The 24,777-nt window shown below is 37.9% G+C and overlaps 1 protein-coding gene and 1 pseudogene across 1 annotated transcript in view; one reads left to right on the top strand and one right to left on the bottom strand.

Moving 5' to 3' along the window:
* The window catches only part of CD99L2 (CD99 molecule like 2), a 131,303-nt gene that overhangs the window by 41,748 nt on the left and 64,778 nt on the right, over nt 1-24,777 (bottom strand). Inside the window, exons 3-4 of the mRNA XM_032757786.2 lie at nt 13,012-13,083; nt 11,870-11,944 (exon numbers count right to left, since the gene is read on the bottom strand). Of these exons, the coding sequence (XP_032613677.1) occupies nt 11,870-11,944; nt 13,012-13,083 (147 nt within the window). The remainder of the gene's footprint in view (nt 1-11,869; nt 11,945-13,011; nt 13,084-24,777) is intronic.
* Nucleotides 8,298-8,406, top strand: LOC116812418 (small nucleolar RNA U3; annotated as a pseudogene).

Below are 24,777 nucleotides of genomic sequence, written 5' to 3'. Positions count from 1 at the left end.
GACAGAGTCTCACTTTGTCGCCCAGGCTGCAGTGCAATAGCGGGATCTCAGCTCACTGCAAACTCCACCTCCCGGGTTCAAGCAATTCTCCTGCCTCAGCCTCCTGAGTAGCTGGGATTACAGGTGTGTGCCACTACACCCCACTAATTTTTGTATTTTTATTAGAGACGGGGTTTCACCATGTTGGTCAGGCTGGTCTCAAACTCCTGACCTCGTGATCTGCCTGCCTCAGCCTCCCAAAGTGCTGGGATTACAGGCGTGAGCCACCACGCCCGGCTAGAAAAGAAAATATTTAAACATACATTTAAACATGTACAGGATCCTCTATACTGAAAATTACAGTGTTCTCAAGAAAAGACATCAACGAAGACATAAATCAGTTGAGAGACATACTGTATTCATGGATTAGAAGACTCCACAAAGGAAAAATGTCAACTGCCCCAAAATGGATCTATGTTTAATACACATCCTATCATAATCCCAGTAAGTTTTTTTCTAGACTAGGCAAAGACAAACTTAATCTACAATTATATGAAAAGGCACAGGCCCTAGAAGAGCCTTGTAAGAACTTGACAAAGCAGAATAAAGTGGAACAAATCACTCTAACCAATATTAAAGCTGAATTTATAGTTATAGTAATCAGGACTGTGGCAGAGGGACAGACAGACAGATCAATCAAACAGAATGAAGAGCCCAAAAAGACCCCAAATACACTCAAGTGATTCTTGATAAAGGTACAAAAGCAATTTGATAAAGCACAGTCTTTTGAACAAATGGTGCTGGAGTAACCGGGCATCAACAGGTAAAAACAATGAATCTCAACCTAATCCTCACACCTTATTAAAAATGAGCTCAAAATGGATGATCATTTTTACTTAAAGTTATGAAACTTCAAAAGAAAACATAAAAAAAACTTTGGGACTGAGAGCTTGGTAAAGAGTTCACACAATTGACAACAAAGCCACATTTCATAAAAAGAAAAACTGATACACCCACTTTGTGAAAATTAAAACATTTCGTCTGTAAAAGACCTGGTTAAGAAGATGAAAATATTCCATTTTCAACAATGGACAGGTCATCCAGACAGAAAAATCAACAAGGAAACAGTGGGCCAGGACAACACTCTAGACCAAACGGACCTAACAGACATACACAAAACATTCTATCCAACAGCAGCAGAATACACATTCTTTTCAAGCACACATGGAACATTCTCCAGGATAGGTCACATGTTAGGTCACAGAAAAGGTCTTAATAAATTTAACAAGATTGAAATCATATCAAGTGTCTTTTCCACTCACGATGGTACAAAACTAGAAGTTTGAACAGAGAATTGGAAAATTCACAAATGTGTGGAAATTGAACAACATTCTCCTGAACAACCAATGGGTCAAAGAAGAAATCAAAAGAGAAATCAAAAAAATTCTTGAGACAAATAAAAATAGAAATACAACATATCAAAACTTATGAGATGCAGCAAAAGCAGTCCTGAGAACTTTATAGCAATAAATGCCAACCTAAACAAAAAACAAAGATCTCACCAGGCACGGTGGCTCATGCCTGTAATCCTAGCACTTTGGGAGATCACGGTTGGCAGATCACAAGGTCAGGAGTTTGAGAACAGCCTGACCAAGAGACCAGCCTGGCCAACATGGTGAAACCCCATCTCTAGTAGAAACAAATGAAATAAGTAACAGAAGAACAACAAAGTCTATAGAAACAAAAGATGGTTTTTGAAAAGATCAACAAAATTGACAAACCTTTAGCAAGACTGACAAAGAAAAAGAGAGAGGACTCATTACTGAAATGAGAAATGAAAGAGAGGATATCACTGATGACTTAATAGAAATAAAAAGGATTTTAAGGCAATATCATTGACAAAAGTATGCCAATAAACTGGATAGCCTAGATGAAATGGACAAACTCCTAGAAAGATATAAACTACTGAAGCTGACCCAAGAAGAAATAGAAAATCTGGCCAGGCGTGGTGGCTCATGCCTGTAATCCCAGCACTTTGGGAGGCCGAAGCAGGAGGATCACCTGAGCGCAGGAGTTTGATAACAGCCTAGGCAACGTGGTGAGACCCTGTCTCTATTAAATTAAATAAAACAAAATAAAAATAAAACTGAAACTCTACTAAAAATACAAAAATTAGCCAAGTGTGGTGGCAGGTGCCTGTAATCCCAGGAGGTGGAGGTTGCAGTGACCTCAGATAGCGCCATTGCACTCCAGCCTGGGCGACAGAGCGAGACTCTGACTCAAAATAAACAAACAAACAAACACAAAGATCTCAAATAAACAACCTAGCTTTACAACTCAAAGAAAATTAGAAAAAAAACAAAAAAAACTGAACTCATAGAAGCATAGAGCAAAATATTAGTGGCCAGGGGCTGGGGTGGGGAGTAGGGAGATGCTAGTCAAAGGGTGCAAAGTTTCAGTTAGACAGGAAGAATAAGTTCTGGAGATTTATTATAGAGCAGGGTGACTATAGTTAATAATAATATATTATATACTCAAAAATTGCGAAGAGAGTAGGTCTTGAATGTTCTCACCACAAAAACATGTTGGTAATGTCTTAACAAACTAAACCTATAACAACCACACAACACAGCACTCACACAACTTAGCATTTATCTCATAGAAATGAAGAGTCATATTCACATAAGAACGTATATATAAGTGCTTATAATAGTCAAAAACTGGGAGCAACCCAGATGACCTTCAAAAAGCAAATGGTTAAACAAACTATGATACGTTCACACCATGAAATACTGTTCAGCGAGGAAAAGCAACAAATTATTGATATATGCGATGACTCGGAAGGATCTCAACGAATTATGTTGAGTGAAAAAAGCCAGTCCCAAAACAGTATATACTCTATGATTCCATTTTTGAAATTGCCAAATGCTACAGATGGAGAACAAATTAATGGTTGTCACGGGTTAGAGACAGGCAAGGAGTGGGTGGCAAGAGGAGGTGTCTGTGTTTATAAAAGGGCAACAAGAGGGATCTTTGTGGTGATGAAATAGTTCCGTCTAGACTGTTGTGGTAGATACACATACCCACACAAGTGATAAAACTGCATAGAAGTAAACACACACACACTCAGTAGAAGTAAAACTGAGGAAATTTGAATAAGATCACCAGACTATATCAATGTCAATATCTTGGTTGTGATCTTATACTATAGTTTTGCAGGATGTTACCACTGGGGGAAACTGGGTATGGGGTGCATAGGATCTCTCTGTATTATTTCTTACAACTTCATGTGAATTTACAATTACCTCAAAATTAAAGGTCAAATTACCACGATTTGAGCATCAAGGTAATTTCGTGTTTTTTGAGACTGGGTTTCACTCTGTCACCCAGGCTGCAGTGCAGTGGCACGATCATAGCTCACTACAGTGTAGAACTCCCAGGCTCAAGTGATTCTCCCACCTCAGCCTGCTGAGCAGCTGGGACTACAGGCATGCACCACTACGCCCAGCTAATTTTTTCATCTTTTGTAGAGATGGGGTCTTGCTAAGTTGTCCAGGCTTATCAAGGTAATTTCTGATGCAAAAAAAGGTCTGACATGCAAATGGCTGGTCTGCAGGGACTCAGGAATGTCTATTATTGACACTAAAAATAAAACAACAAATCATGTAGACCTGACTTCGGAAAAATGGCAGTAGAAGGCCGGGTGTGAAGGCTCAAGCCTGTAATCCCAGCACTTTGGGAGGCCGAGGCAGGCAGATCACCTGATGTCAGGAGTTCAAGAGCAGCCTGGCCAACATGGTGAAAACCTGTCTCTACTAAAAACACAAAAATTAGCCGGGCGTGGTGGTGGGAGCCTGTAATCCCAGCTACTTGGGAGGCTGAGGCAGGAGAATCGCTTGAACCCTGGAGGCAGAGGTTGCTATGAGCCGAGACCGCGCCATTGCACTCCAGCCTGGGCAACAAGAGCAAAACTGCACCTCAAAAAAAAAAAATGACACTGGATAAGAACATCTAGGAATGAGATGGTATACACAGGCAACTTTCCAGAGAACTAAAGCTTGTTCCTTCCTATGGCCAATGTTTGTGTAACACTGATAACCTTCCAGATAGCAAATCTTTACAGAGCAATAGCAAATCTTTACAGAGCAAATAATACAGTTCTGTCACTTTGACATGAGTATACAGAATACTACCTTTCTTGGGGCCCTGGTTACAACTTTTCTGTTATTGCACTGTGCTTACCTCTTAAAGAGAAGTCCCTTTTTCAGCTTTCTAGATTTTTGAATCTAATCTTCCATTCAGTAGGACAGCTGCCAAGCAGACCAGCAGGCAGTATATGTCAAAGCTTGTACTTTTGATTTTGAGGTATTCCAACAACTCTTTGGGGCAGGTTGACCTGTTGATGAATAGAGGATTTTCCAGGGTTTCTTTGGCCAAAGCACATCAATTGACCCTAAACTCATCTTTCGCGTCATCAGTACCTTCTCTATGCAGACACTTCTCATGGCAACATGTTCTAGAAGAAAAGGCCCCCAAGGTAAAGCCAAGATCCTTGCACTTCAGGCCAGTTGTGCTGCTGGCTTGCAGCACGACCTTGGACAAGTCCCTCTCATTCCAAACAATGAGGGGAAAGGCCTCTCCAGTTATCCAGTTCTAATCTAGAGTTCTTCCTCATTAGTAAAGATCACTTTAATTTTTAAGGTTTATTATAAAGGTAATACTTGCTCAATATAAAAAAATACCCAGTGGTGTAGATTATAAGAAAAAAAGCCAGCCTCAAATCTATCCCAAGAGGGGGCTGCTCTGTACCTTTTCAGATCTGCCTGCAGGCCTGTGTGTGTGCTCACATCTACTTATATTTGACAGAAATTGATTCATACTACATACATCCTGTTCTGTGACTTGCCTTTTTCATGTCAGTTCCAGAGCTCTACCTTATTTTTTGTAATGGCTTCAGAGTATGAATGGTTTAGAATTTGTGTATTTCACTAGTGGGATTTAAGGGTGTTTAATTTTTGGCTGGTACAAAACACAAGAAATCGCAAACATCATTTAAAATGTACCACTGCACACATGCATACGTATACCTAGAGGGAAAATGCTTTGAAGTAGAACTGCTCATTCAAATATTTTACTAAACTGCCCTCTCAAAAGGCTGAATTAATTTATATTACTTTCTACAGAAGTAAAACTGAAAAGGTGTAGCTTGATACAACAAAAGACATCTAAAGCAACCTTCCTGCCTGCTGCAGCACCACAATACATGATTGCTGTACACTGATATCGAAGAGATCACTGACCTGAATGAAAACATACTGATGCCACATGACCGTGTAAGGTCATCTCCACAAATGGTTGTTCTCAAAGAGTGTTTCAAGGACCCTTGGGCTCCACAGATTATGAAAAACTATTTTCATAATCATGCTTTTATGGGGTTGGCACTTGCACTGTGGTGCAAAAGCAACAATGAGTAAACCTGCTGGTCCTTAGCATGAACTGAGGCAGTGGCACCAAATGGCACTAGGAGTCATCAGATTCTTCACCATTATACAATGGCAGTTGAAAGAGGATGCCAGTTTTACTTAAGCATGTCCCAGATAAACATGGTAGACAGAATTCTAAGATGGCTGGCAAAATTCCCACCCCCAATGTATACACCATGTATAATCCTCACTCATGAGCATGGGAGGGACCCATGAATAGGCTGGATATCACTGCTGTGATCAGATTATGACATAGCAGAGGTAAATGGATTTTGCAGATATACTTAAGATGTCTTTGGTGGGACTTTGAATTACTCAAAAGGGAGATTATTCTGGGTGATTCTAACATAACCAGGTACAGCCTTGAAAAGAGGGGTTTTACGCCTTCCCTGAGAAGACACTACAGGCAGCAGAAATTTTCTTACTCTTGCCAATCGTAAAGAAGGATGCAGCCATGAGTTCTGTGATTATCCTGAATTATCTGGGTGGGGCCAGCAAAATCATAAGCGTCCTTATAAGGGAAAGGAGGAGCAGGAGAGTCAGAGAAGGAGATATGATGATGGAAGCAAAGGTAAGAGTCAGAGAGAGATTTGAAGATGCCACACTGCTGACTTTGAAGAAGGAAGTAACCACAAGCCAAGAAATGCAGGTGGCCTCTGTAAGCAGGAAAAGGCAAGGAAATAAATTCTCCTCCAGAGTCTCCAAAAGGAATGGAGCCTGGCTAGCACCTTGATTTTAGCCCAGGAAGACCCAATTTTGGATTTCTGACCTCAATGATTATAAAATAACAAGTTTGTGTTGTTTAAGCAATCAAGTTCATGGTAACTCATTACAAAAGCAATATGAAGTAATATAATATCAAACTTCAGACAAGACCCCTAGCCCCAGATGACATCTGAATTGCAAGCTTGTATAAGACACTGAGCAGAGGACCCAGCTACATAGGACCCATACTCCTGACCCAGGGAAATTATGAGAGTGAATGAATACTATTTTAACTTGCTAATTTTATGGTAACATGTTATAAAGCAATACAAAATAAATATCAAAGAGCAGAAAAATAATTTTATTCGAGCTCAACCATGAGACTGGTGGTGATATTAGCAAACATGAGTTTTGAGTATTAGATAAGGAAAAGTGTCATCATTCAGAAACAACGCAACTCACTCAGGGCATCAATATTTTCCAAACAACCTGTACAGGATGTTACAAAATGGTGAATGGACAAAAGATCCATTCATAAGATAAAATAGTCCAATGGGGTTCAATAGTAATGAATAGGGAAAGGTCACTGATGTTACTTAACCTTAAACAATAACTTTCCAATTTTGATGTCTAAATGTACATTTGAACATTAATTAAAAAAAAGAGAAAGTGGGAGTGGTTATATTAATATCAGATAAATGAGATGTCATAGCTAGGAAAATATTTTAGACAAAAAGAGTAACATAACACAATGATAAAAGAATCAGTCCACTAGGAAGACATAATGATCCTAAATTTGGATGTATAAAAAACAGAGACTCAAAATATATGAAACAAAAGTTGATAGAGCTAAAGGGAGAAACAAATCCATAATTATCATTGGGGAAATTCAATACCCTATTGCCATCATTAATTGGATTAGTGGACAAAAAATTCAGCAAAGATACAACTGACCAACACAATAACTATCGAAATCGAAGTGACATATAGAGAACATTCCACCCAACAACAGCAGAATTTGCATTCCACTCAAATTCACTGGGAACATTCTCCTGGATAGACCTTCTGATATGCCACAAAATAAGCCTTAATAGATTTTAAAGAATTAAAATCAAAGAAAGTATGCTCTCCAATCATAACTGGAAATCAATGACAGAAATAAATTAGGGAAATTCACAAATATGTGGAAACTAAACAACACACACCAAAATAACCAATAGGTCGAATAAGAAATCAGAAGGGAAATTTTAACTTTGAGAAGAATGTAAACAAAAACACAATCCACAAAAACTTATGAGATACAGCAACAGCCATGTTTAGAAGCAAATTTACTACTGTAAAGGCCTATATTAAAAAAGGAGAAAGATTTGTAATCAGTAGCCTAAACTTTCACCTTAGAAACCAGAAAATGGAAACCAAACACAGAGCAAGCAGATTGAAGGAAGAAAAAAAGATGAGAGTAGAAGAAAAATATATGAAAGTAGAAAAAAATGAAATAAATAACAGAACAATAAAGTCTATAAAAACAAAAGATGGTTTTTGAAAAGATCAACAAAATTGACAAACCTTTAGCAAGACTGACAAAGAAAAGGAGAAAAGACTCATTACTGAAATGAGAAATGAAAGAGAGGATATCACTAATGACCTAATAGAAATAAAAAGGATTTTAAGGGACTATCATTGACAAAAGTATGCCAATAAATTGGGCAGCCTAGATGAAATGGACAAACTCCTAGAAAGATACAAACTACTGAAGCTGACCCAAGAAGAAATAGAAAATCTGGCCAGGCGTGGTGGCTCATGCCTGTAATCCCAGCACTTTGGGAGGCCGAGGCAGGAGGATCACCTGAGCGCAGGAGTTTGATACCAGCCTAGACAACATGGTGAGACCCTGTCTCTATTAAACAAAATGAAAATAAAACTGAAACTCACCAATAAAACACAATAACCCAATTTAAAATGGACAAAGGATTTGAATAGACATTTCTCCAAAAAACATAAACAATATTCAATAAAGCACATGAAAAGATGCTTGATTTCATTAGCATTAGGGAAATGCACATCAAAACCACAATAAGACAGTAAGACACCACTTCACGCCCACGAAGATGACTGCAATAAAAGAGACTTAAGACTACTTTCAGGGGTCATTTCTATAGTTTGTTACTAGAGAAGATTCTCTGAAGGTGTAGAGCATCAAAAACAAAATAAAATTTTAAAAAGGAAATGGAAAATCTGAATAGACCTATAATAGATAGAATTAATACAAAAAACTTCCCCAAAAGAAAAGCCCAGAGTCAAATGCTTTCACTGATAAATTCTATAAAATATTTAAATAATTAACAGCAATTCTTCCGTAACTCTTCCAGAAAATAAGAGGAGACAACACTACCTAAATAATCCAATGAAATTAGTAGTGCACTGATAACAAAACCAGACAAAGACATCACAAGAAAAACTACAAACCTATTTCTGTTAGTAATATAGATGCAAAAATCCTCAACAAAATATAAGGATACCAAGTGCAACAAAAACAGTTATATTCCAAATGATTTTTTTAAGGCTCAAAAGCAATTCAACGGGCAGATAGTCTTTTTAACAAATGGTCCTAGAACAATTAGACATTCACAGGCAAGCAAGTGAAGTTTAAGGAAAAAAAAACATAGGAGAAAATCTACAAAACCTAGGTATAGGCAAAGAGTTCTTAGACTTGGCATCAAAAGCATGATCCAGGCCGACTGCAGTGGCTTATGCCTGTAATCCTAGCACTTTGGGAGGCTAAGGTGGGTAAATGGCTTGAGCCCAGAGTTTAAGATCAGCCTGGGCAACATAGTAAGACCCTATCTCTGCAAAAAATACAAAAATTAGCCAAGTGTGGTGGTGCGCAACTATAGTCCCAGCTACTTGGGAAGCTGAGGTGGGAGGATCACTTGAGCCCAGGAGGTCAAGGCTGCAGTGAACCACGATCATGCCACTGCACTGCAGCCTGGGCAACAGAGTGAGACCCTGTCTTGGGGAAAAAAAAAAAAAAAGTACGATCAATAAAAGGAAAAATTGACAAACTGAACACCATCAAAATCTAAAACTTCTGCAAAGGACTCTGTTAAGAGGATAAAAAGACAAGCTACAGAATGAAAGAAAATATTTGCAAACCATATATCTGACTAAGGACAAATGTCTACAATATTTAAGGAACTCTCAAACTCAATAGTAAGAAAAACAAAAAATCTAATTAGAAAATGGACCAAAAACATGAACAAACATTCCACTGAATAGGATATACAGATGGCAAACAAATACATGAAAAGGTGTTCAATATCATTAGCCAGAGAAATGCAAACTAAACCACAATAAGATATTACCACACACTTTTAAAATGGCTAAAATGGAAATAGTGATAGCACCAAATACTGGTGAAGATACAGAGAAAATAGCAATGACACAATACATTAGGGATTGCAAAATATTACAATCTTCATGGAAAACTGATCATTTCTTATAAAACTAAACATGTAACTACCATGTGATCCAGTCATTGCACTCTTGGGCATTTATTCATAAAGAAAGAAAAATTTATGTTCACACAAAAATACTATACATGACAGTTTACAGCAGCCTTGTTCATAATAGCCAAAAACTGGCTTCAATACATCAAGTAAACAAACTGTGGTACATCCATCCCATGGAATACTCCTTGGCAATAAGAATGAATGAGCAATTGATACATCCAACAATATGAATGGATGCCAACTGAATTATACGTGAAAAAAGCCAATTCCAAAGGGTTATCTACTTTATAATTACATTTACATAACATTTTTGAAATACAACTTTTCTTTTTTTGCCCCCCCCCAAAACTGAATGTCATGAAATGACAACATTTTACAAATGGGAAACAGATCAATGGTTGCCAGGGGTTAAGAAAGGGATGAGGAAGGGGAAATAAAACTGTAGGAAGGTGGGTGTGATTATAAAATGTAATCATGGGATACTTAGGGCGATGGAACTGTTTGTATCTGACTGTGATGATAGATACACAAACCTACACACATGATAAAATTGCAGAGAAGACACACACACATGTGAGTGTAAATAAAACTAGGAAATTTGAATAAATGCATAGATTATATCTATGTCAATATATGGCTATGATAGAGTACAATTTTCAAGATGTTGCTATTAGGGGAAACTGGGTGAAGGGTACAAGGGGTCCTTCTCTATTATTTCTTACAACTACACATGAATCTATGATTATCTAAAAATGAAAGTTTAATTTTTAAAAAGTAGGTAAAGTTGAGAATCAAGGGTCATTTTGTCAAAAAAGTTTTGACACTTAAATGGCTGAACTTCAGTAGCACAGGGAAACCTAGAAAATAACTGAACATTGTTTTAAGCTACTAAGTTTATGATAGTATGTTCAGCAGCACTGGAAAACTAACATGAGGAAGTTGAAAATTTTTTAATTGTATTAGAGCATGACCTTTTAATATTTTCTAACAAAACAGGAAGTACATTTCAAGCATTTATGTGGCACATGGAAATACAAAAGTTGACATGAAAAAAACAACTTTATGTGATTATTTCCATTCTGACCAGTATGAGCCATTCCTCTCAAAGAAGATTTTTTCCTTGAAAAAGTGAATTGAAGAGTAATTAATCAATATTCAAAGATTTTTTAAAACCAACTATGGTTTTGCCAACTTTAATATCTGTTAGATGTTTTCTTGAAAATGAATGAGCCTGTCAATTTAAATAAACCCACTCATGGTATTTGTTGCCAATGATAAGATTTCAAGGAAAAGTTAGAACTTCAAAAACATCTTTTTCTACCACTATGAGTTTAACAGTTTCCCCAATGCATATTTTTTTCAAATGAGATGGGTGATGATATGAACAAATATGACTTTCAGTTTTACACAATGACGCATGGCATTACTTGGAAGCTCGAAAAACCTCAAGGCACTAATACTTTCCAAATGACCAACACGCAATGTTACAAAACCATGAATGGGTAAAAGATCCATTGAAAGGACAAGAGAGTCCCACGGAACCAAGTGTGGAAAGTTCACTGATAGAGTTTCACACTCCACACTACGCTTAACCTGTAAGAAACAACCGCTTTTGTTGGGGCCAAGTTTTGGTGTCCTATCCTAGAAGATTATCCACAAGGATCTGAAAAGTCTGTGAAAATATTCCTCCCTTTCCCCACTGCATATGGGTGTGAGGCCAGATTTCCTTCATATACTTCAACCAAAACAACATCTCACGATGGAATAAAGTGCCTGTGAGAATCCAGCTGCTTCCATCCAGCCAGACATGAGAGAAATCTGCAAAAATGTAACAGCATGCCGCTCTCCTCAATATAAGTTTTGTCTTGACAAGCATAGTTATTTCTCATAAAAATGTTATTTATGTTAAATGTATGGGTTTAGTGTTGTTCATTTTAGATTAATAAATTCTTTCAGTTTTAAATTCTAAGATGATGAGCATTGGTAAACGTGATCCACATAAACAAAAATCTCTTGAGATCTCAATGATTTGGGGAGTCCTGAGACAAAAAAGGTTTGAGAACTACTGTTACAGGGTTCTCCACTGGCTTGAAGTGCCTCCAGCTCTGCCAAGCCCAGACTGACTCTGGCTCTGTGGGATGTTGTAATTAATGAGACAGAATCCTGTAGTAGTTTCAACCAGCAAGGACTTACCTCTTCCTCCTATACCCGGTTTCCTGCGGCCATCATCTTGACCATCCAAAGCATCAGCCAAGTCCAATCCACCACCTTCAGTGGGCCCCAAAACATAAAGGAAACAGCCAACTGATTAACAACTGGGTATAAGATTCCAAAATAAGCAAAATGCCCATGGGTTCAACTGATCAGTACCAACAATGGGTTAAGACAAAGAGACTTATATTGGAATCTGATTCTGTGTACAGACATTGATAATGAAAATATCTGCAGGATAGAAAAAGTTACTACTTTCTGACTTTGCAGTATACCACCAGTTTTTCAATTAATTTATATTCCTAGGTATTTTCTGCTTAGGCTAGCAGTCGGACCATTTTAACAATATACTTACTGACTGTAGGTATTAACCCAAAATTCAAAACCAGGTACACAGAGTCCATAAACAGGACAACCAAAAGGGAGAGGTCGTGTGGTCATGAAGCACCCCTTTGAATGTGGAAATGTGAAGAAATGAGGGCAAATCATAAAGCAGCAGTGACTTTCTTGCATCATCAGTGTCTCTTCGGAAGAAAGGTAGCTCTCTACTGCACAGAACGTATTATCATGCCCCCGACTACTGGTAACAAGTTGCTGGATGGGAGCAATGACTGGGATCCCAGCCACACAGTCACATTTTTCTTTACATCAGTGAAGATGTCTAAATGGTAAAGTGGCCCATCTGAAGAAAGGGTCAAGTGACAACAGGAAAGAGTTGTTAAGAAGAACCAAGTCCCAAAATCCTTTACTGAAAGATGACACTGTAAAATAAATGCCATTCCAAAATGTTCCATCTGCCTAAAGAAAATGCTTGATCTGCTTCATAAAACCTAACAATTACATTTTCCCTGATTTTAGAAACTGAAATGGCTAAAAAGGGGAAGAAGTCCAAATGCATTTTCGTCTTGAAATTTTCCCAGGCCAGGACTTTTCATAAAAAACACAGAAGGCATAGTGATCAGCCAGGTATGTACTCTATTAAGTTAAACTCGGTGTTCACGTGGACGCCTTGATTGTTTCTGCACACATGGGGCTTAAAACTATAGGTAGTTCACTTGCATCCTACCCCAGAGGGAACTCCACAGGGCCCTTCCTCACTGCCCTCCTTAAGGCAGCCACATTACCTGGAGGTTTTGCCGGAGCTCTGGTGGTTCCTGGCCTATTGGTTGTGGTGGTGGTGGTGTGGTCCCATGGCTCTAAAAGGGAGAGGGAGGACAGCAAGGGGAGCACGTTTAGTAACAAAACACAGCAGCTACTTTATGACTTGGGGAAGTCACACTGTGAGTAGAATATCCTTGTCTTGGTCCTTGAGTCCCCTCTAGCTAGGAGCTCCAGAGAATCACACTGAAAAGGATGACAAAATGATATAGGTTTAAATGAGATAAGTTCTGCTCACTTTTCTTTAGAGGCTGAGGGTGGTGAGGTGGACATGGTCTCACATGTGACCTGGTGATTAGTGAACCTGGGCTTGCGCCCAGATCTGCTGGAGATGACACATGGTCCAGGGAGTTCCACAGCCTGAGCATGATCCTTGAGGGCTCCAAGCCTTGGTTCCACAACTATCAACCTGGCACTTTAAACATAGATAATCCTGCTGAGGGATAGACTGAGGTTACATTCCTAGTGGAATATGGGAGTATTTCATAAACTGAAAGTGGTTACAACACACACACACACAATATTTTATATAAGTGTGGTTACTATTGGAAATATTAGGTCTTTTGAGCTCAACCATATTCCTTTAAAATTGTAGACAACTTTCACAAGAATTATACAATGTGCATGAGGTTTTTCCAATAGCTTCTTTTCATAAACATCAAGACTGTTGCACATATTCTCACTATTGGAAATATCAGAGAAAAAGATTTAAGGAATGGGAAAGGCAAAGGTGAAACAGGTTTAGCTTTGAATACAGCAAGTACTCAATAATTATTGATTATTCAGAAAACAAACAGCAAAAATAGAAATAAGTTGAGGTCAGGTGTAGTGTTATGTGCCTGTAGTCCTAGCTACTTGGGAGTATCAGGGAGGAGAATTGCTTAAGCCCGTAAGTTTGAGGCTATAGTGCACTATGATCATGCCTGTGAATAGCCACTGCACTCCAGCCTGGGCAACAAAGCAAGACCCCATCTCTAAAAAACATAAGGTGAAAGTAAAAGGATGGAAGAAGATATACTATGCAAACAATAACCATAAGAGAGCTGGAGTAGCTATCCTAATATCAGATAAGATTTACATTATAACAAAAATTGTTAATGGAGTCAAAGAGTGACAATTTATAATTATTTATAATGATGAAAGATCAACCCAAGAGGAAGACATAATAATTTTAAATACATATGCACCTAACAACACAGCACCAAAATAAATGAAGCAAAAAATTACAAAATTGAAGAGAACAGATGATTTAACAAAAATAGTTGGAAATTTCAATATCTTCTTTTCAATCACGGAAGAAACAATTAGGCAGATATATATATGACTTGAACAACTTTATAAACCAACTAGACCTAACAGACACCTATAGAACACACCACCCAACAGCAAAATACACATTCTACTCAAGTGCATGTGAAACATTCTTCAAGGTAGACCATATGTAGGTTACAAAATAAATCTCAGTAAACTTAAAAAGACTGAAGCCATACAAATTATGCTCTTCAGCACAAACAAATTATGTTCTTCAGCACAACAGAATGAAAGTAGAGATCAGTTTCAGAAGGGTATTTGGAAAATTCACAATTATATGGAAATTAAAGAGCATACTCCTAAACAACAAAAAAAGATATTTTGTAACCTACATATGGTAAAACCAAGGGAAATTATGAAATACTTTGAGATCAATGAAAATGAAAACACAACATACCAAAACTTATGTGTTACACTGAAAGCAGTGCTCAGGGGGAAATTTATAGCTGTAAATGCCTACATTAAAAAAAGAGAAAGATCTCAAATTGATAACCTAAACTTTCACATTAATAAACTAGAAAAAGAAGGCTTTGCAGACACTGCCATCGTCAACCCTGGTCAAGTCCACTGTGTTCTTCGACACCGGCACAGTCTAAGGTGAGTCCTTGGGCCAGGTCTCCTTCAAACTGTTTGCAGACAAGTTCCAAAGACAGCAGGAAACTTTCATGCTCTGAGCACTGGAGAGAAACGATTTGGTTATAAGGGTTCTTACTTTCCTAGAATTATTCCAGGGTTTATGTGCTAGGGTGGGGACTTCACATGCCATAATAGTAATGGTGGCAAATCTAACTACCAGGAGAAACTTGATGATGAGAACTTCAACCTGAAGCATACAAGTCCTGGCATCTTGCCCACAGCAAATGGTGGACCAAATACAAATGGTTCCCAGTTTTCCATCTCCACTGCCAAGACTGAGTGGTTGAATGGCAGGTATGTGGTCTTTGGCAAGGTCAAAGAGGCCATGAATGCCACAGAAGCCATGGAGCACTTTGGGTCCAGGAATGGCAAGACCAGCAAGAAGATCACCATTGCCAAATATGGACAACTCTAATAAATTCGACCTGTTTTATCTTAACCACCAGACTATTTCTTCTGTAGCTCAAGAGAGTACCCCTCAATCCCATTTGCTCTTAATATCCTATAATCTTTGTGCACTCACTGAAGCTCTTTGGGTTCCATATTTTTCTTATTCCCTTCCATGTCTAGCTGGATTGCAGAGTTAAGTTCATTATTATACAATAAAACCTACATAACAATTTTAAAGAGTAACTAGAAAAAGAAGAGGAAACTAAACCTAAAGCAGGCAGAGGAAGAAAACACCAAAGATTACAGCAGAAATAAAATGAAAGAGAGAAGAGAAAAATAAAGAACAAAAGAGGAAAGATCTCTTAAGATCAACAAAATTGATAAACTGTAGCAGACTTACCAAGAGAAAGAGAGAGAAGACCCAAATCGCTAATTTCAGGAATGAGAGGACATTATTACCAACCTTAGAGAAATAAAAAATTATAAAGGAATATCTTGAACAATTATAATCCAAAGAAATTCAATAACCTATATGATTCAGATAACTTCCTATTAAAACACAACTACCTAAACTGACTTGAGAAGAAATAGAAAATCTGACTAGACTTACAGCAAGAGATTGAATCAGTAACCAAAAACTTCCCACAAATAAAATTCTGGAACCAGAAGTCTTAATTGCTGAATTCTACCAAACATTTAAAAAAGAACCAACACCAATTAACTCAAACTCTTCAAATAAGTAAATAAACAAACAAACTAAGAGAAGAGAACACTTCCTAACTCATTCTATGAAGCCAGTAGTATGTTAATACTGAAGTCAGACAAATACACATAAAAACTACAGAATGTAGTTATGAATGTAGAAGCAAAAATCCTCTTATGAATGTAGAAGCAAAAATCCTCTTATGAATGTAGAAGCAAAAATCCTCAATAAAATACTAGCAAACCAAATCCAGCACCATATTAGGACTGACCACGACCAAGAGGGGCTTATCTCAGGAATGTAAGAGTAGTTCAACATAGTAAAATCAATCAATGTACTATCCCATATTAATAGAATGGAAGGAGAAAAAAAAAAAACAAGATTACCTCTATAGATGCAGAAAAGGCATTTAACGAAAGTCAACCACCATTTCATGATAAAAACATTCAATAAATTAGGAATAGAAGAGAAGTTCCCATTTTGTTCTGCTTACTTCATCAGAGTCTACTCTCTATGTGCTTTTTAATGATAATTAGGCTTACTCGATTGGATTTTTAAAAGCATTTAGATGGTTTATTTTGGCCTCATCTGTTAACTTCCTAGAAATAAAAGAGAATTTCCTCAACCTGATAAAGAGCATCTGTGAAAAATCTGCAATTGACAGCATACTTAAAGGTGAAAGACTAAAAGCTTTTTTCCTAGAATCAGCAACAAGACAAGGATGTCCACTCTTACCACTCCTATTCAACACTGTAATGGAAGTTCTAACTAGAGCAATTAGTCAAGAAAAAGAAAGAAACTCTTTGAGATTAGAAAGGAAGTTCAACTACCTCTATTCACAGATGCTATGATTTTATATATAGAAAACCCTAAAGAATCCACACCAATAAAAAAAAACTATTAAAGCTAATGAGTTCAGCAAAGTTGCAAGATATAAGATCAACATGAAAATCAGCTGTATTTCTATACACTAGCAATGATCAATACAAAGAGCAAAAGAAGAAAATAATTTCATTTATAATAGCAATAAAAAGAATAAAACTGTTAGAAATAAATTTAACCAAGGAAGTATAAAGACATGTACACTAAAAGTTACAACACACTGTTAAAAAAATTAAAGACCTAAATTAATGGAATGAAATCCTACGTCCATAGATTACAAGACTCAATACTGTTAAAATGGCAATATTTCCCAAATTAATCTGCAGATCCTGTGCAATCCCCATCAAAATACCAATTGCCTTTTGTGCAGAAATGGACAAGCTAATCCTAATATCCATATGGAATTGCATGGGACCCTAAATAGCCAAATCAATCTTTAAAAAAAGAGCAAAATAGAAGGAGTCACACCTCTCAATTTCAAAACTTACTACAAAGCTACAGTAACCAAAATAGTGTGGAACTAGCTTAAGGATACACATATAGATTAATGTTATAGGATTGAGAGTCTAGAAGTAAACCTTCATATTTATGGTCAATTGATTTTCAACAGGATGCCAACACCATTCAATGGAGAAAGGACAGTCTTTTCAACAAATGGTGCTCAGACAGCTAGATAACCATATGCTAACGAAACTGGACCACTATTTCTCACCACATACAAAAATTAACTCAAATGGACCAAACATCTAAATATAAGAACTAAAACCACTCTTAGAAGAAAACATATGGGTAAATCTTCATGACATTTGATTTGGCAATGGATACTTAGCAATGACATGCAAAGCATGGGCAACAAAAGAAAAAACAGATAAATTACACATTAATCAAAATTTAAAATTTTTGTGCATCTAAGGACATTATCAAGAAAGTGAAAAGACAACCTACAAAATGGGAGAAAATTTGCAAATCATATATATGATAAATGTATAAAGAGATCATTAGTCATTAGTCTTTAGGGAAATGCAAATGAAAACCACAGTGAGGTCCCACCTCACAGCCACTAGGATGGCTTTCATTAAAAAAAAATAATAAACAAGTTGGCAAGGATGCAGATAAATTGGAACCCTCATACATTACCGATGGGAATGTAAAATGCTTCAGCCACTGTGGAAAACAATTTGGCAATTCCTCAAAAAGTTAAACAGAATGACCATAGTAACCAGAAATTCTACTCCTAGGTATATATCGAAAAGAATTTAAAACAGGTATTCAAATAAGTATGTGTATATATCATGTTCATAGTAACATTATTCACAAGCTAAGAGGTGGAAACAACCAAATGTCCATCAACTGATGAGTGGATAAACAAAATTGTGGTATGTCTACACAACGGAGTATTACTTAGCCATAAAAAGGAATGAAGTACTTATACACACTACAACATGCAAGTGCCTCCAAAACATTATGCTACACAAAAGAAGCCAGGCACAAAAGGCTACATGCTGTCCAGTTCCATTTATATAAAATATCCAGGATAAATTCACAGATACAGAAAGTAGGTTGGTGGTTATTTGGGGTGGGGAGGATAAAAGAATAGAGAGAAACTGCTCGATAGGTAAGGGATTTTTGCTGTGAAGTGATGGAAATGTTTTGGAACTGGATAGAGGAGGTAGTTGTACAACATTAAGAATATCCTAAAATGCCACTTAATTGCTCACTTTTAAATGAAGGGTAAAAGATACAAAGTAGCAGATATATAAGATGAACAAGTCTAGCAATCTAATGTAAAACATGAGGACTATAGCTAATAACATTGTATTATATTCGGAATTTTTGCTAAATGAAATATTGCTGTTTTTGTCAAACAAAAAAGGGTAATTATGTGAAATGATGGACATGTTAACTTGCTTCACTAGAGTAACTATTTACCAAGTTGTATATGTATCTCATAATATCATGTTATATACCTCAAATATACACAACCCAAAGGACTATAAATCATGCTGCTATAAAGACACATGCACACGTATGTTTATTGCAGCACTATTCACAATAGCAAGACTTGGAACCAACCCAAATGTCCAACAACGATAGACTGGATTAAGAAAATGTGGCACATATACACCATGGAATACTATGCAGCCATAAAAAATGATGAGTTTGTGTCCTTTGTAGGAACATGGATGAAACTGGAAAACATCATTCTCAGTAAACTATTGCAAGGACAAAAAACCAAACACCGCATGTTCTCACTCATAGGTGGGAATTGAACAATGAGAACTCATGGACACAGGAAGGGGAACATCACACTCCGGGGACTGTTGTGGGGTGCAGGGAGGGGGGAGGGACAGCATTAGGAGATGTTTAATGGTTACAAAACCAAATGGACATGGATACATATATAACAAACACATTGTGACATGTACCCTAAAACCTAAATATAAAAAAAATTAAAAAAATAAAAAAAAAATAAATAAATAAATAAAATGGTTAAATTTACATTGTATGATTTTACCTCAATAAATAATTATTTTTTTAAAGAAGGATGTCTGGTACGGTTTGGCTGTGTTTTCACCCAAATCTCATCTTGAATTATAATTCTCATAATCCCCACGTGTCATGGGAGGGACCCAGTGGGAGGTAATTGAATCATGGCGGAGGTTACCCTCATGCTCTTCTTGTGATGGTGAGTTCTCACAAGATTGGATGGTTTTATAAGGAGCTTTTCTCCCCCTTCCCTCTGCACTTCTCCTTGCTGCTTCCATATGAAGGCCATGTTTGCTTCTCCTTCCACCATGATTGTAAGTTTCCTGAGGCCTCCACAGCCATGCTGAACTATGAGTCAATTAACTCTTTCCTTTATAAGTTACCCATTCTCAAGTGTGTCTTTATTAGCAGCATGAGAATGGACTAACACAATGTCTTAGTCTTTTTTCTGCTGCTTATAACAGAATACCTGAAACTGGGTTGGTGGGTTGGTTGGTTATTTATTTATTTATTTATTTATTTATTTTTTTTTTGAGGCAGAATCTCACTCTGTCCAGCTCAGGCTGGAGTGCAGTGGCACAATCTTGGCTTACCGCAACTTCCGCCTCCCAGGTTCAAGTGATCCTCCTGCCTCAGCCTCCCAAGTAGCTGGGATTACAGACATGTGCCACCACGCCCAGCTAATTTTTGTATTTTTAGTAGAGACGGGGTTTCACCATGTTGGCCAGGCTGGTCTCAAACTCCTGACCCCAAGTGATCCGCCTGCCTCACCCTCCCAAAGTGCTGGAATTATAGGCGTGAGCCACCGTGCCCAGCTGAAACTGGGTAATTTATAAAAAAGAGGAACTGATTTCTTACAGTCATAGAGGCTGAGAAGTCCAAGGTTGAGGTGCTGCATTTTGTGAGTGAGGGCCTTCTTGTAGGTGGGGACTCTGCAGAGTCTCAAGGTGGCACAGGACATCAAATGCCAAGTGGGGCTGGTTGCTAGCTCAGGTCTCTCTTTCCCTTCTTATAAAGCCACTAGTCCCACTCCCATGATAACCTACTAATCCATTCTCCTATTAATCCATGAATGGGTTAATTCATTCATGAGGGCAGAACCCTCATGACCCAATCACCTCTTACTCAGGAGGCTGAGGTGGGAGGACCACTTGAGCCTAGGAGTTCAAGTCTAGCCTAGGCAACATAGCGAGACCCTGTCTCACTTTTAGAAAAAAAGAAGAAGAAGAAAAAAAAAAACCTTGCCTGTCAATACTGCCACATTGGGAGTTAAATTTCAACATGAATTTTGGAGGGGAAAAACTTCCAAACCATAGCAAGGGGGTTGTTGCAGTTCTGTTTTAGTAAAAACTGTATTTGGAAGTTGAGAATATGGGAAGTCTTTCCCTTAAAATGATAATGTTTGCACACTATTCCTTAGGAAGATTTTGGGTACCCTAACTCATACCTCACTGTGAAGACCACACACCCCAGTGAATGGATATTTATGGTAAGAGAACCACATGTGATAACCTGTAGTCATTATGTGTGTGTATGTATGTATATATTTAATCTATCTCATCATCAGTTTAGAGATAATTTTGTCTCTAATTTCCATTTGACTTTGTACCAGTAAAATGCAAGAGTACAACTTGTCTAAATGAGTTTGTTTATGTATAATTATATTATGATATAGATAGGTAAAAAAGAGGAATTACTGAAACCATTATTTGAGCAAGTTCCAGAAAAGCAATTGCCACTTATGTAAATATTAGCTTAAAATTTGCATGACTCAAACAACTCTTGTGTAAAAGCATTTTTTAATCTGTCTTAAAGAAAATTAACTGACCATAAATATAAAGGTTTATTTTCAGACTCTCAATTCTGTTCCATTGACCTATGTGATGCCAGTACCACACAGTCTTAATTACGGTACCACATAGTTCCACACAGTCTTGATTACTTGTGCAGTTCTGCCCTGCAATTCTAGTTCTGGAAACGTCTTGTTTCTCTGAAGATCTGCAGGTGCCATTCAAGAGAGAGCAGTTCCTACATGCATGTGGAATCAGTTGTTCTGTCAGACACCAAGCTTGCATTGATGTAGAACAAGAGCTTCAATTTATGCACATTTTTAGAAACTATTAACTACAGATTTTTGTGTTGTAAGTCTTTAAATGGCATTTCTTATTCGTAATTGAGATGAGAAGAGTCTACTTATCAGGACTAAGAATAGTAGGTCAACTTCATCAAAACACTTAGCTCCTAAAATAAAGAGACCCATTTCTGTGAAGCCTTTCTCAAAATGACAAACTCAGAAAAAATTCTTAGCTGCTCAGCAAATGCTTCCCGCAATATGGCACTCTGACCAGGAGTGATTCTCTGTAATATTGTGCTGTACTGAAACAGTAAACAAAACACGGTGGGTTCCCCCAGGTGTGGCTTAATAATGGTAACTGCTTGGTCTGAATGTATATGTCTCCCCCACCCAGCCCCAAATTCATGTTGAAACTTAACCCCCATACTGATGGTATTAAAAGGTGAGGACTTTGGGGAGGTGATTAGGTCACAAAGGGCACCGTTCTCACAAATGGGATTAGTGCCCTGATAAAAGAGGCTTGAGGCAGCCCTTTTGCCCCTTCTGCCATGTGAGAACATAGCTAGAAGGCACCATTTATGAAGCACAGAGCAGCCCTCACCAGACACTGAATATGCCAGCACCTTGATCTTGGACTTCCCAGCCTCCAGAGCTGTGAGCAATATATTTCTATTATTTATAAAGTATCTAGTCAAAGGCAATTTGTTATGGCAGCACAAATGGACTAATACAGGGCCCATGGTGTTCCCAGGGAATGGGGATGTTCATAAGAAGCTTTATTTGGCAGAATCAGAAGTGTGTTCCCCCATGAGATGATTACACACACACAGAGAAAGGAAGAGATGGTGAGAGTGGTGGAGGACTCTGAAAGCAACATGGATGAGCCTTGAAAACATTACACTAAGTGAAAGCAGCCAAACATAAAGTCTACATATTGAATGATTCCACTGATATGAAATATTCAGAATAGGGAAGTCCATGGAGACAGAAAGATATTAGTGGTTGCTTGGGGGTGAGGGGTGGAAACAAGAAGAATTGGGGGATTGGGAAGCGATAGGTAAAGGATATAGTGTTTCTTTTTGAAGTAATAAAAGTGTTCTAAAACAGACTGTAGTGATGGTTGTGCAACCTTGTGAATATACTAGTAAGATCCTGCATGATCTGTCCCCTGACAACTTCTCTGTCTTTTCTCCAACATTCTACAAACTCCAGCCACACAGGCTGCCTTACGGGCCACAGAGTAAGCCTGGCTCTTCTCTGCCTCAGAACTCTTACAGCTGATCTCTTGGCCTCGAAGGCTCCTTCCTCACTTCCTTGCACATTACCTCTCCTCAGAGATGCCTTCACCACTCAATTTAAAGTAGCTGCCCCTAATCTTGGGCCCTTGCTATCCCATCACCCTCCTGAATTTGGTTGAGAGTACTCAGCAATATCTGAAAATATTTTAGGTACTGTATGTCTCCTTCCAGAGAAAACAATTCATAAGGGCAGTGACCTCTTCCACATTGTTAGGCCTAGCACCTAGCAGCAAGCCGGTACTCAAAAAACATTGGTGAATAAATAAATAAAGGTCATTTACGATACAATCTCTGGCCTAGGTGGTTCAGGGGTTTTTAAAACAAGCAGAGGAATGCACAACGTGCAGAGAAGAACATTCTCTGCAAGATAAGTATCTGGACCAAGGTGAGGTGGAGAGGCCTATCTCTTTGAAACCTCAGTTATGAGAAACATAAGCTAAGATAGAAAAAAGGGGGGCAGCATGATGTGGTCTTGTGGGCTGTCATTCAAAGACATACATCACATACAGATGGTTCTAGGGGTTCCCAGACACACTGGCTGATGGGTGCTGATGAGGAAGATCAGATGGGCCAGCACAAGACTCAAAAAGGGATTTTATATATTAAAAAGTCCCTGTCGATTGGAGGTATGATATGCTGAGATTTAAAAAGTTCCCATCAAGAAGTTAAATTTATTGAAAGTCTATTTATATTTATCAAGTTTGTTTTGGTCCTGTTTGTTTTGGAGATGTTAAATGATTTCATTAAAACCATCATTGCTAATAAATTAAGTGTATTTATTTTCCTGGGGATCTAAGAGGCCATCTGCATGCAGAGGACAGCATGAATATCCAGGAAAGACCTGAGAATGCCCAAACCGGTCACCTCACACTGTACACAAAAATTAACTTCTAAGAGACTTATACTTCTAGGTTTATGATCAATTTGGAGCTAATTTTTGTGTATGGTGTGAGGTAACGGTCCAACTTCATTCTTTTGCATGTAGATATCCTATGGTCCTAAGCACTATTTGTTGAAGATTGACTGTTCTTTTCACTTTGAATAGGCCTTGGCATCTTTGTCAAAAATCAACTGACCATAGATCTAAGGGTTTATTTCTAGACTCTCCGTTCTATTCCACTGATGTCTAGCCAGTAGCCTACTATCTTGATTATTGTAGGGCTATAGTCAGTGCTACAATTGATAAGTTCTCCATCGTTTTCTTGTTTTTCAAGATTGCTTTGGCTATTCTGAGTCCTTTGAATTTCCATATGAATTTTAGGGTCAGCTTATCCACTTCTGCAAAAAATCCATCTGGGATTTTGTCAGGAATTGTGTTGAGTTTGTCACTCAATTTAGGTCTGCTTGACTCTTACACCAGAGGCCCAGCCACAGTCAGTCCTTCCAGTCAAGTCAGTCAAAGAACAACAGTAAGGCTAATGCTTACTGAGCACTCACTTTGTTCCAAGGACTGTGCTGAGTGCTTCACATGGCTCCTCCCATGTCATCCTTACAATGATCCTAGGAGGTAGGGCTTCTTATTATCTTCATGTAAGAGATAAGGAAACTGAGGTGCAGACAAGCCAGGTGACTTACCCAAGGTGACAGTTCACAAGTGGCAGAGGTAGGGTTTAGACCCAAGAAATCTGACTCCAAAGCCCTTGACTTTCTCAACTCAATATATAATACAAAGAGATCTTAATAAACCCATTTTTAAAAGGCAAGCAATCTGGCAGAAAAATGGGGGGAAGAATGTGAACAATTTACCAAAGAGGCAAATGCAAATGGCCAGTAAATATATGATGCTCCATTTGACTACATCAGGGGAATGCATAATAAGCAATGAGATATATTTTGTCCATCATATCGGTAAAATATGTTTATTGATAAAATTCAGTGTTGGCGTGGGTCTGGGAAAACAGGTACTATTATAATAACATCAGTGACAGTGCATAATGGCAAATCCACTTTG

This window comes from Hylobates moloch, unplaced genomic scaffold (assembly GCF_009828535.3).
Source record: "Hylobates moloch isolate HMO894 unplaced genomic scaffold, HMol_V3 SCAFFOLD_7, whole genome shotgun sequence".
In the NCBI taxonomy this organism is placed as follows: Eukaryota; Metazoa; Chordata; class Mammalia; order Primates; family Hylobatidae; genus Hylobates; species Hylobates moloch.
This window is presented reverse-complemented; position numbering and strand designations above follow the sequence as displayed.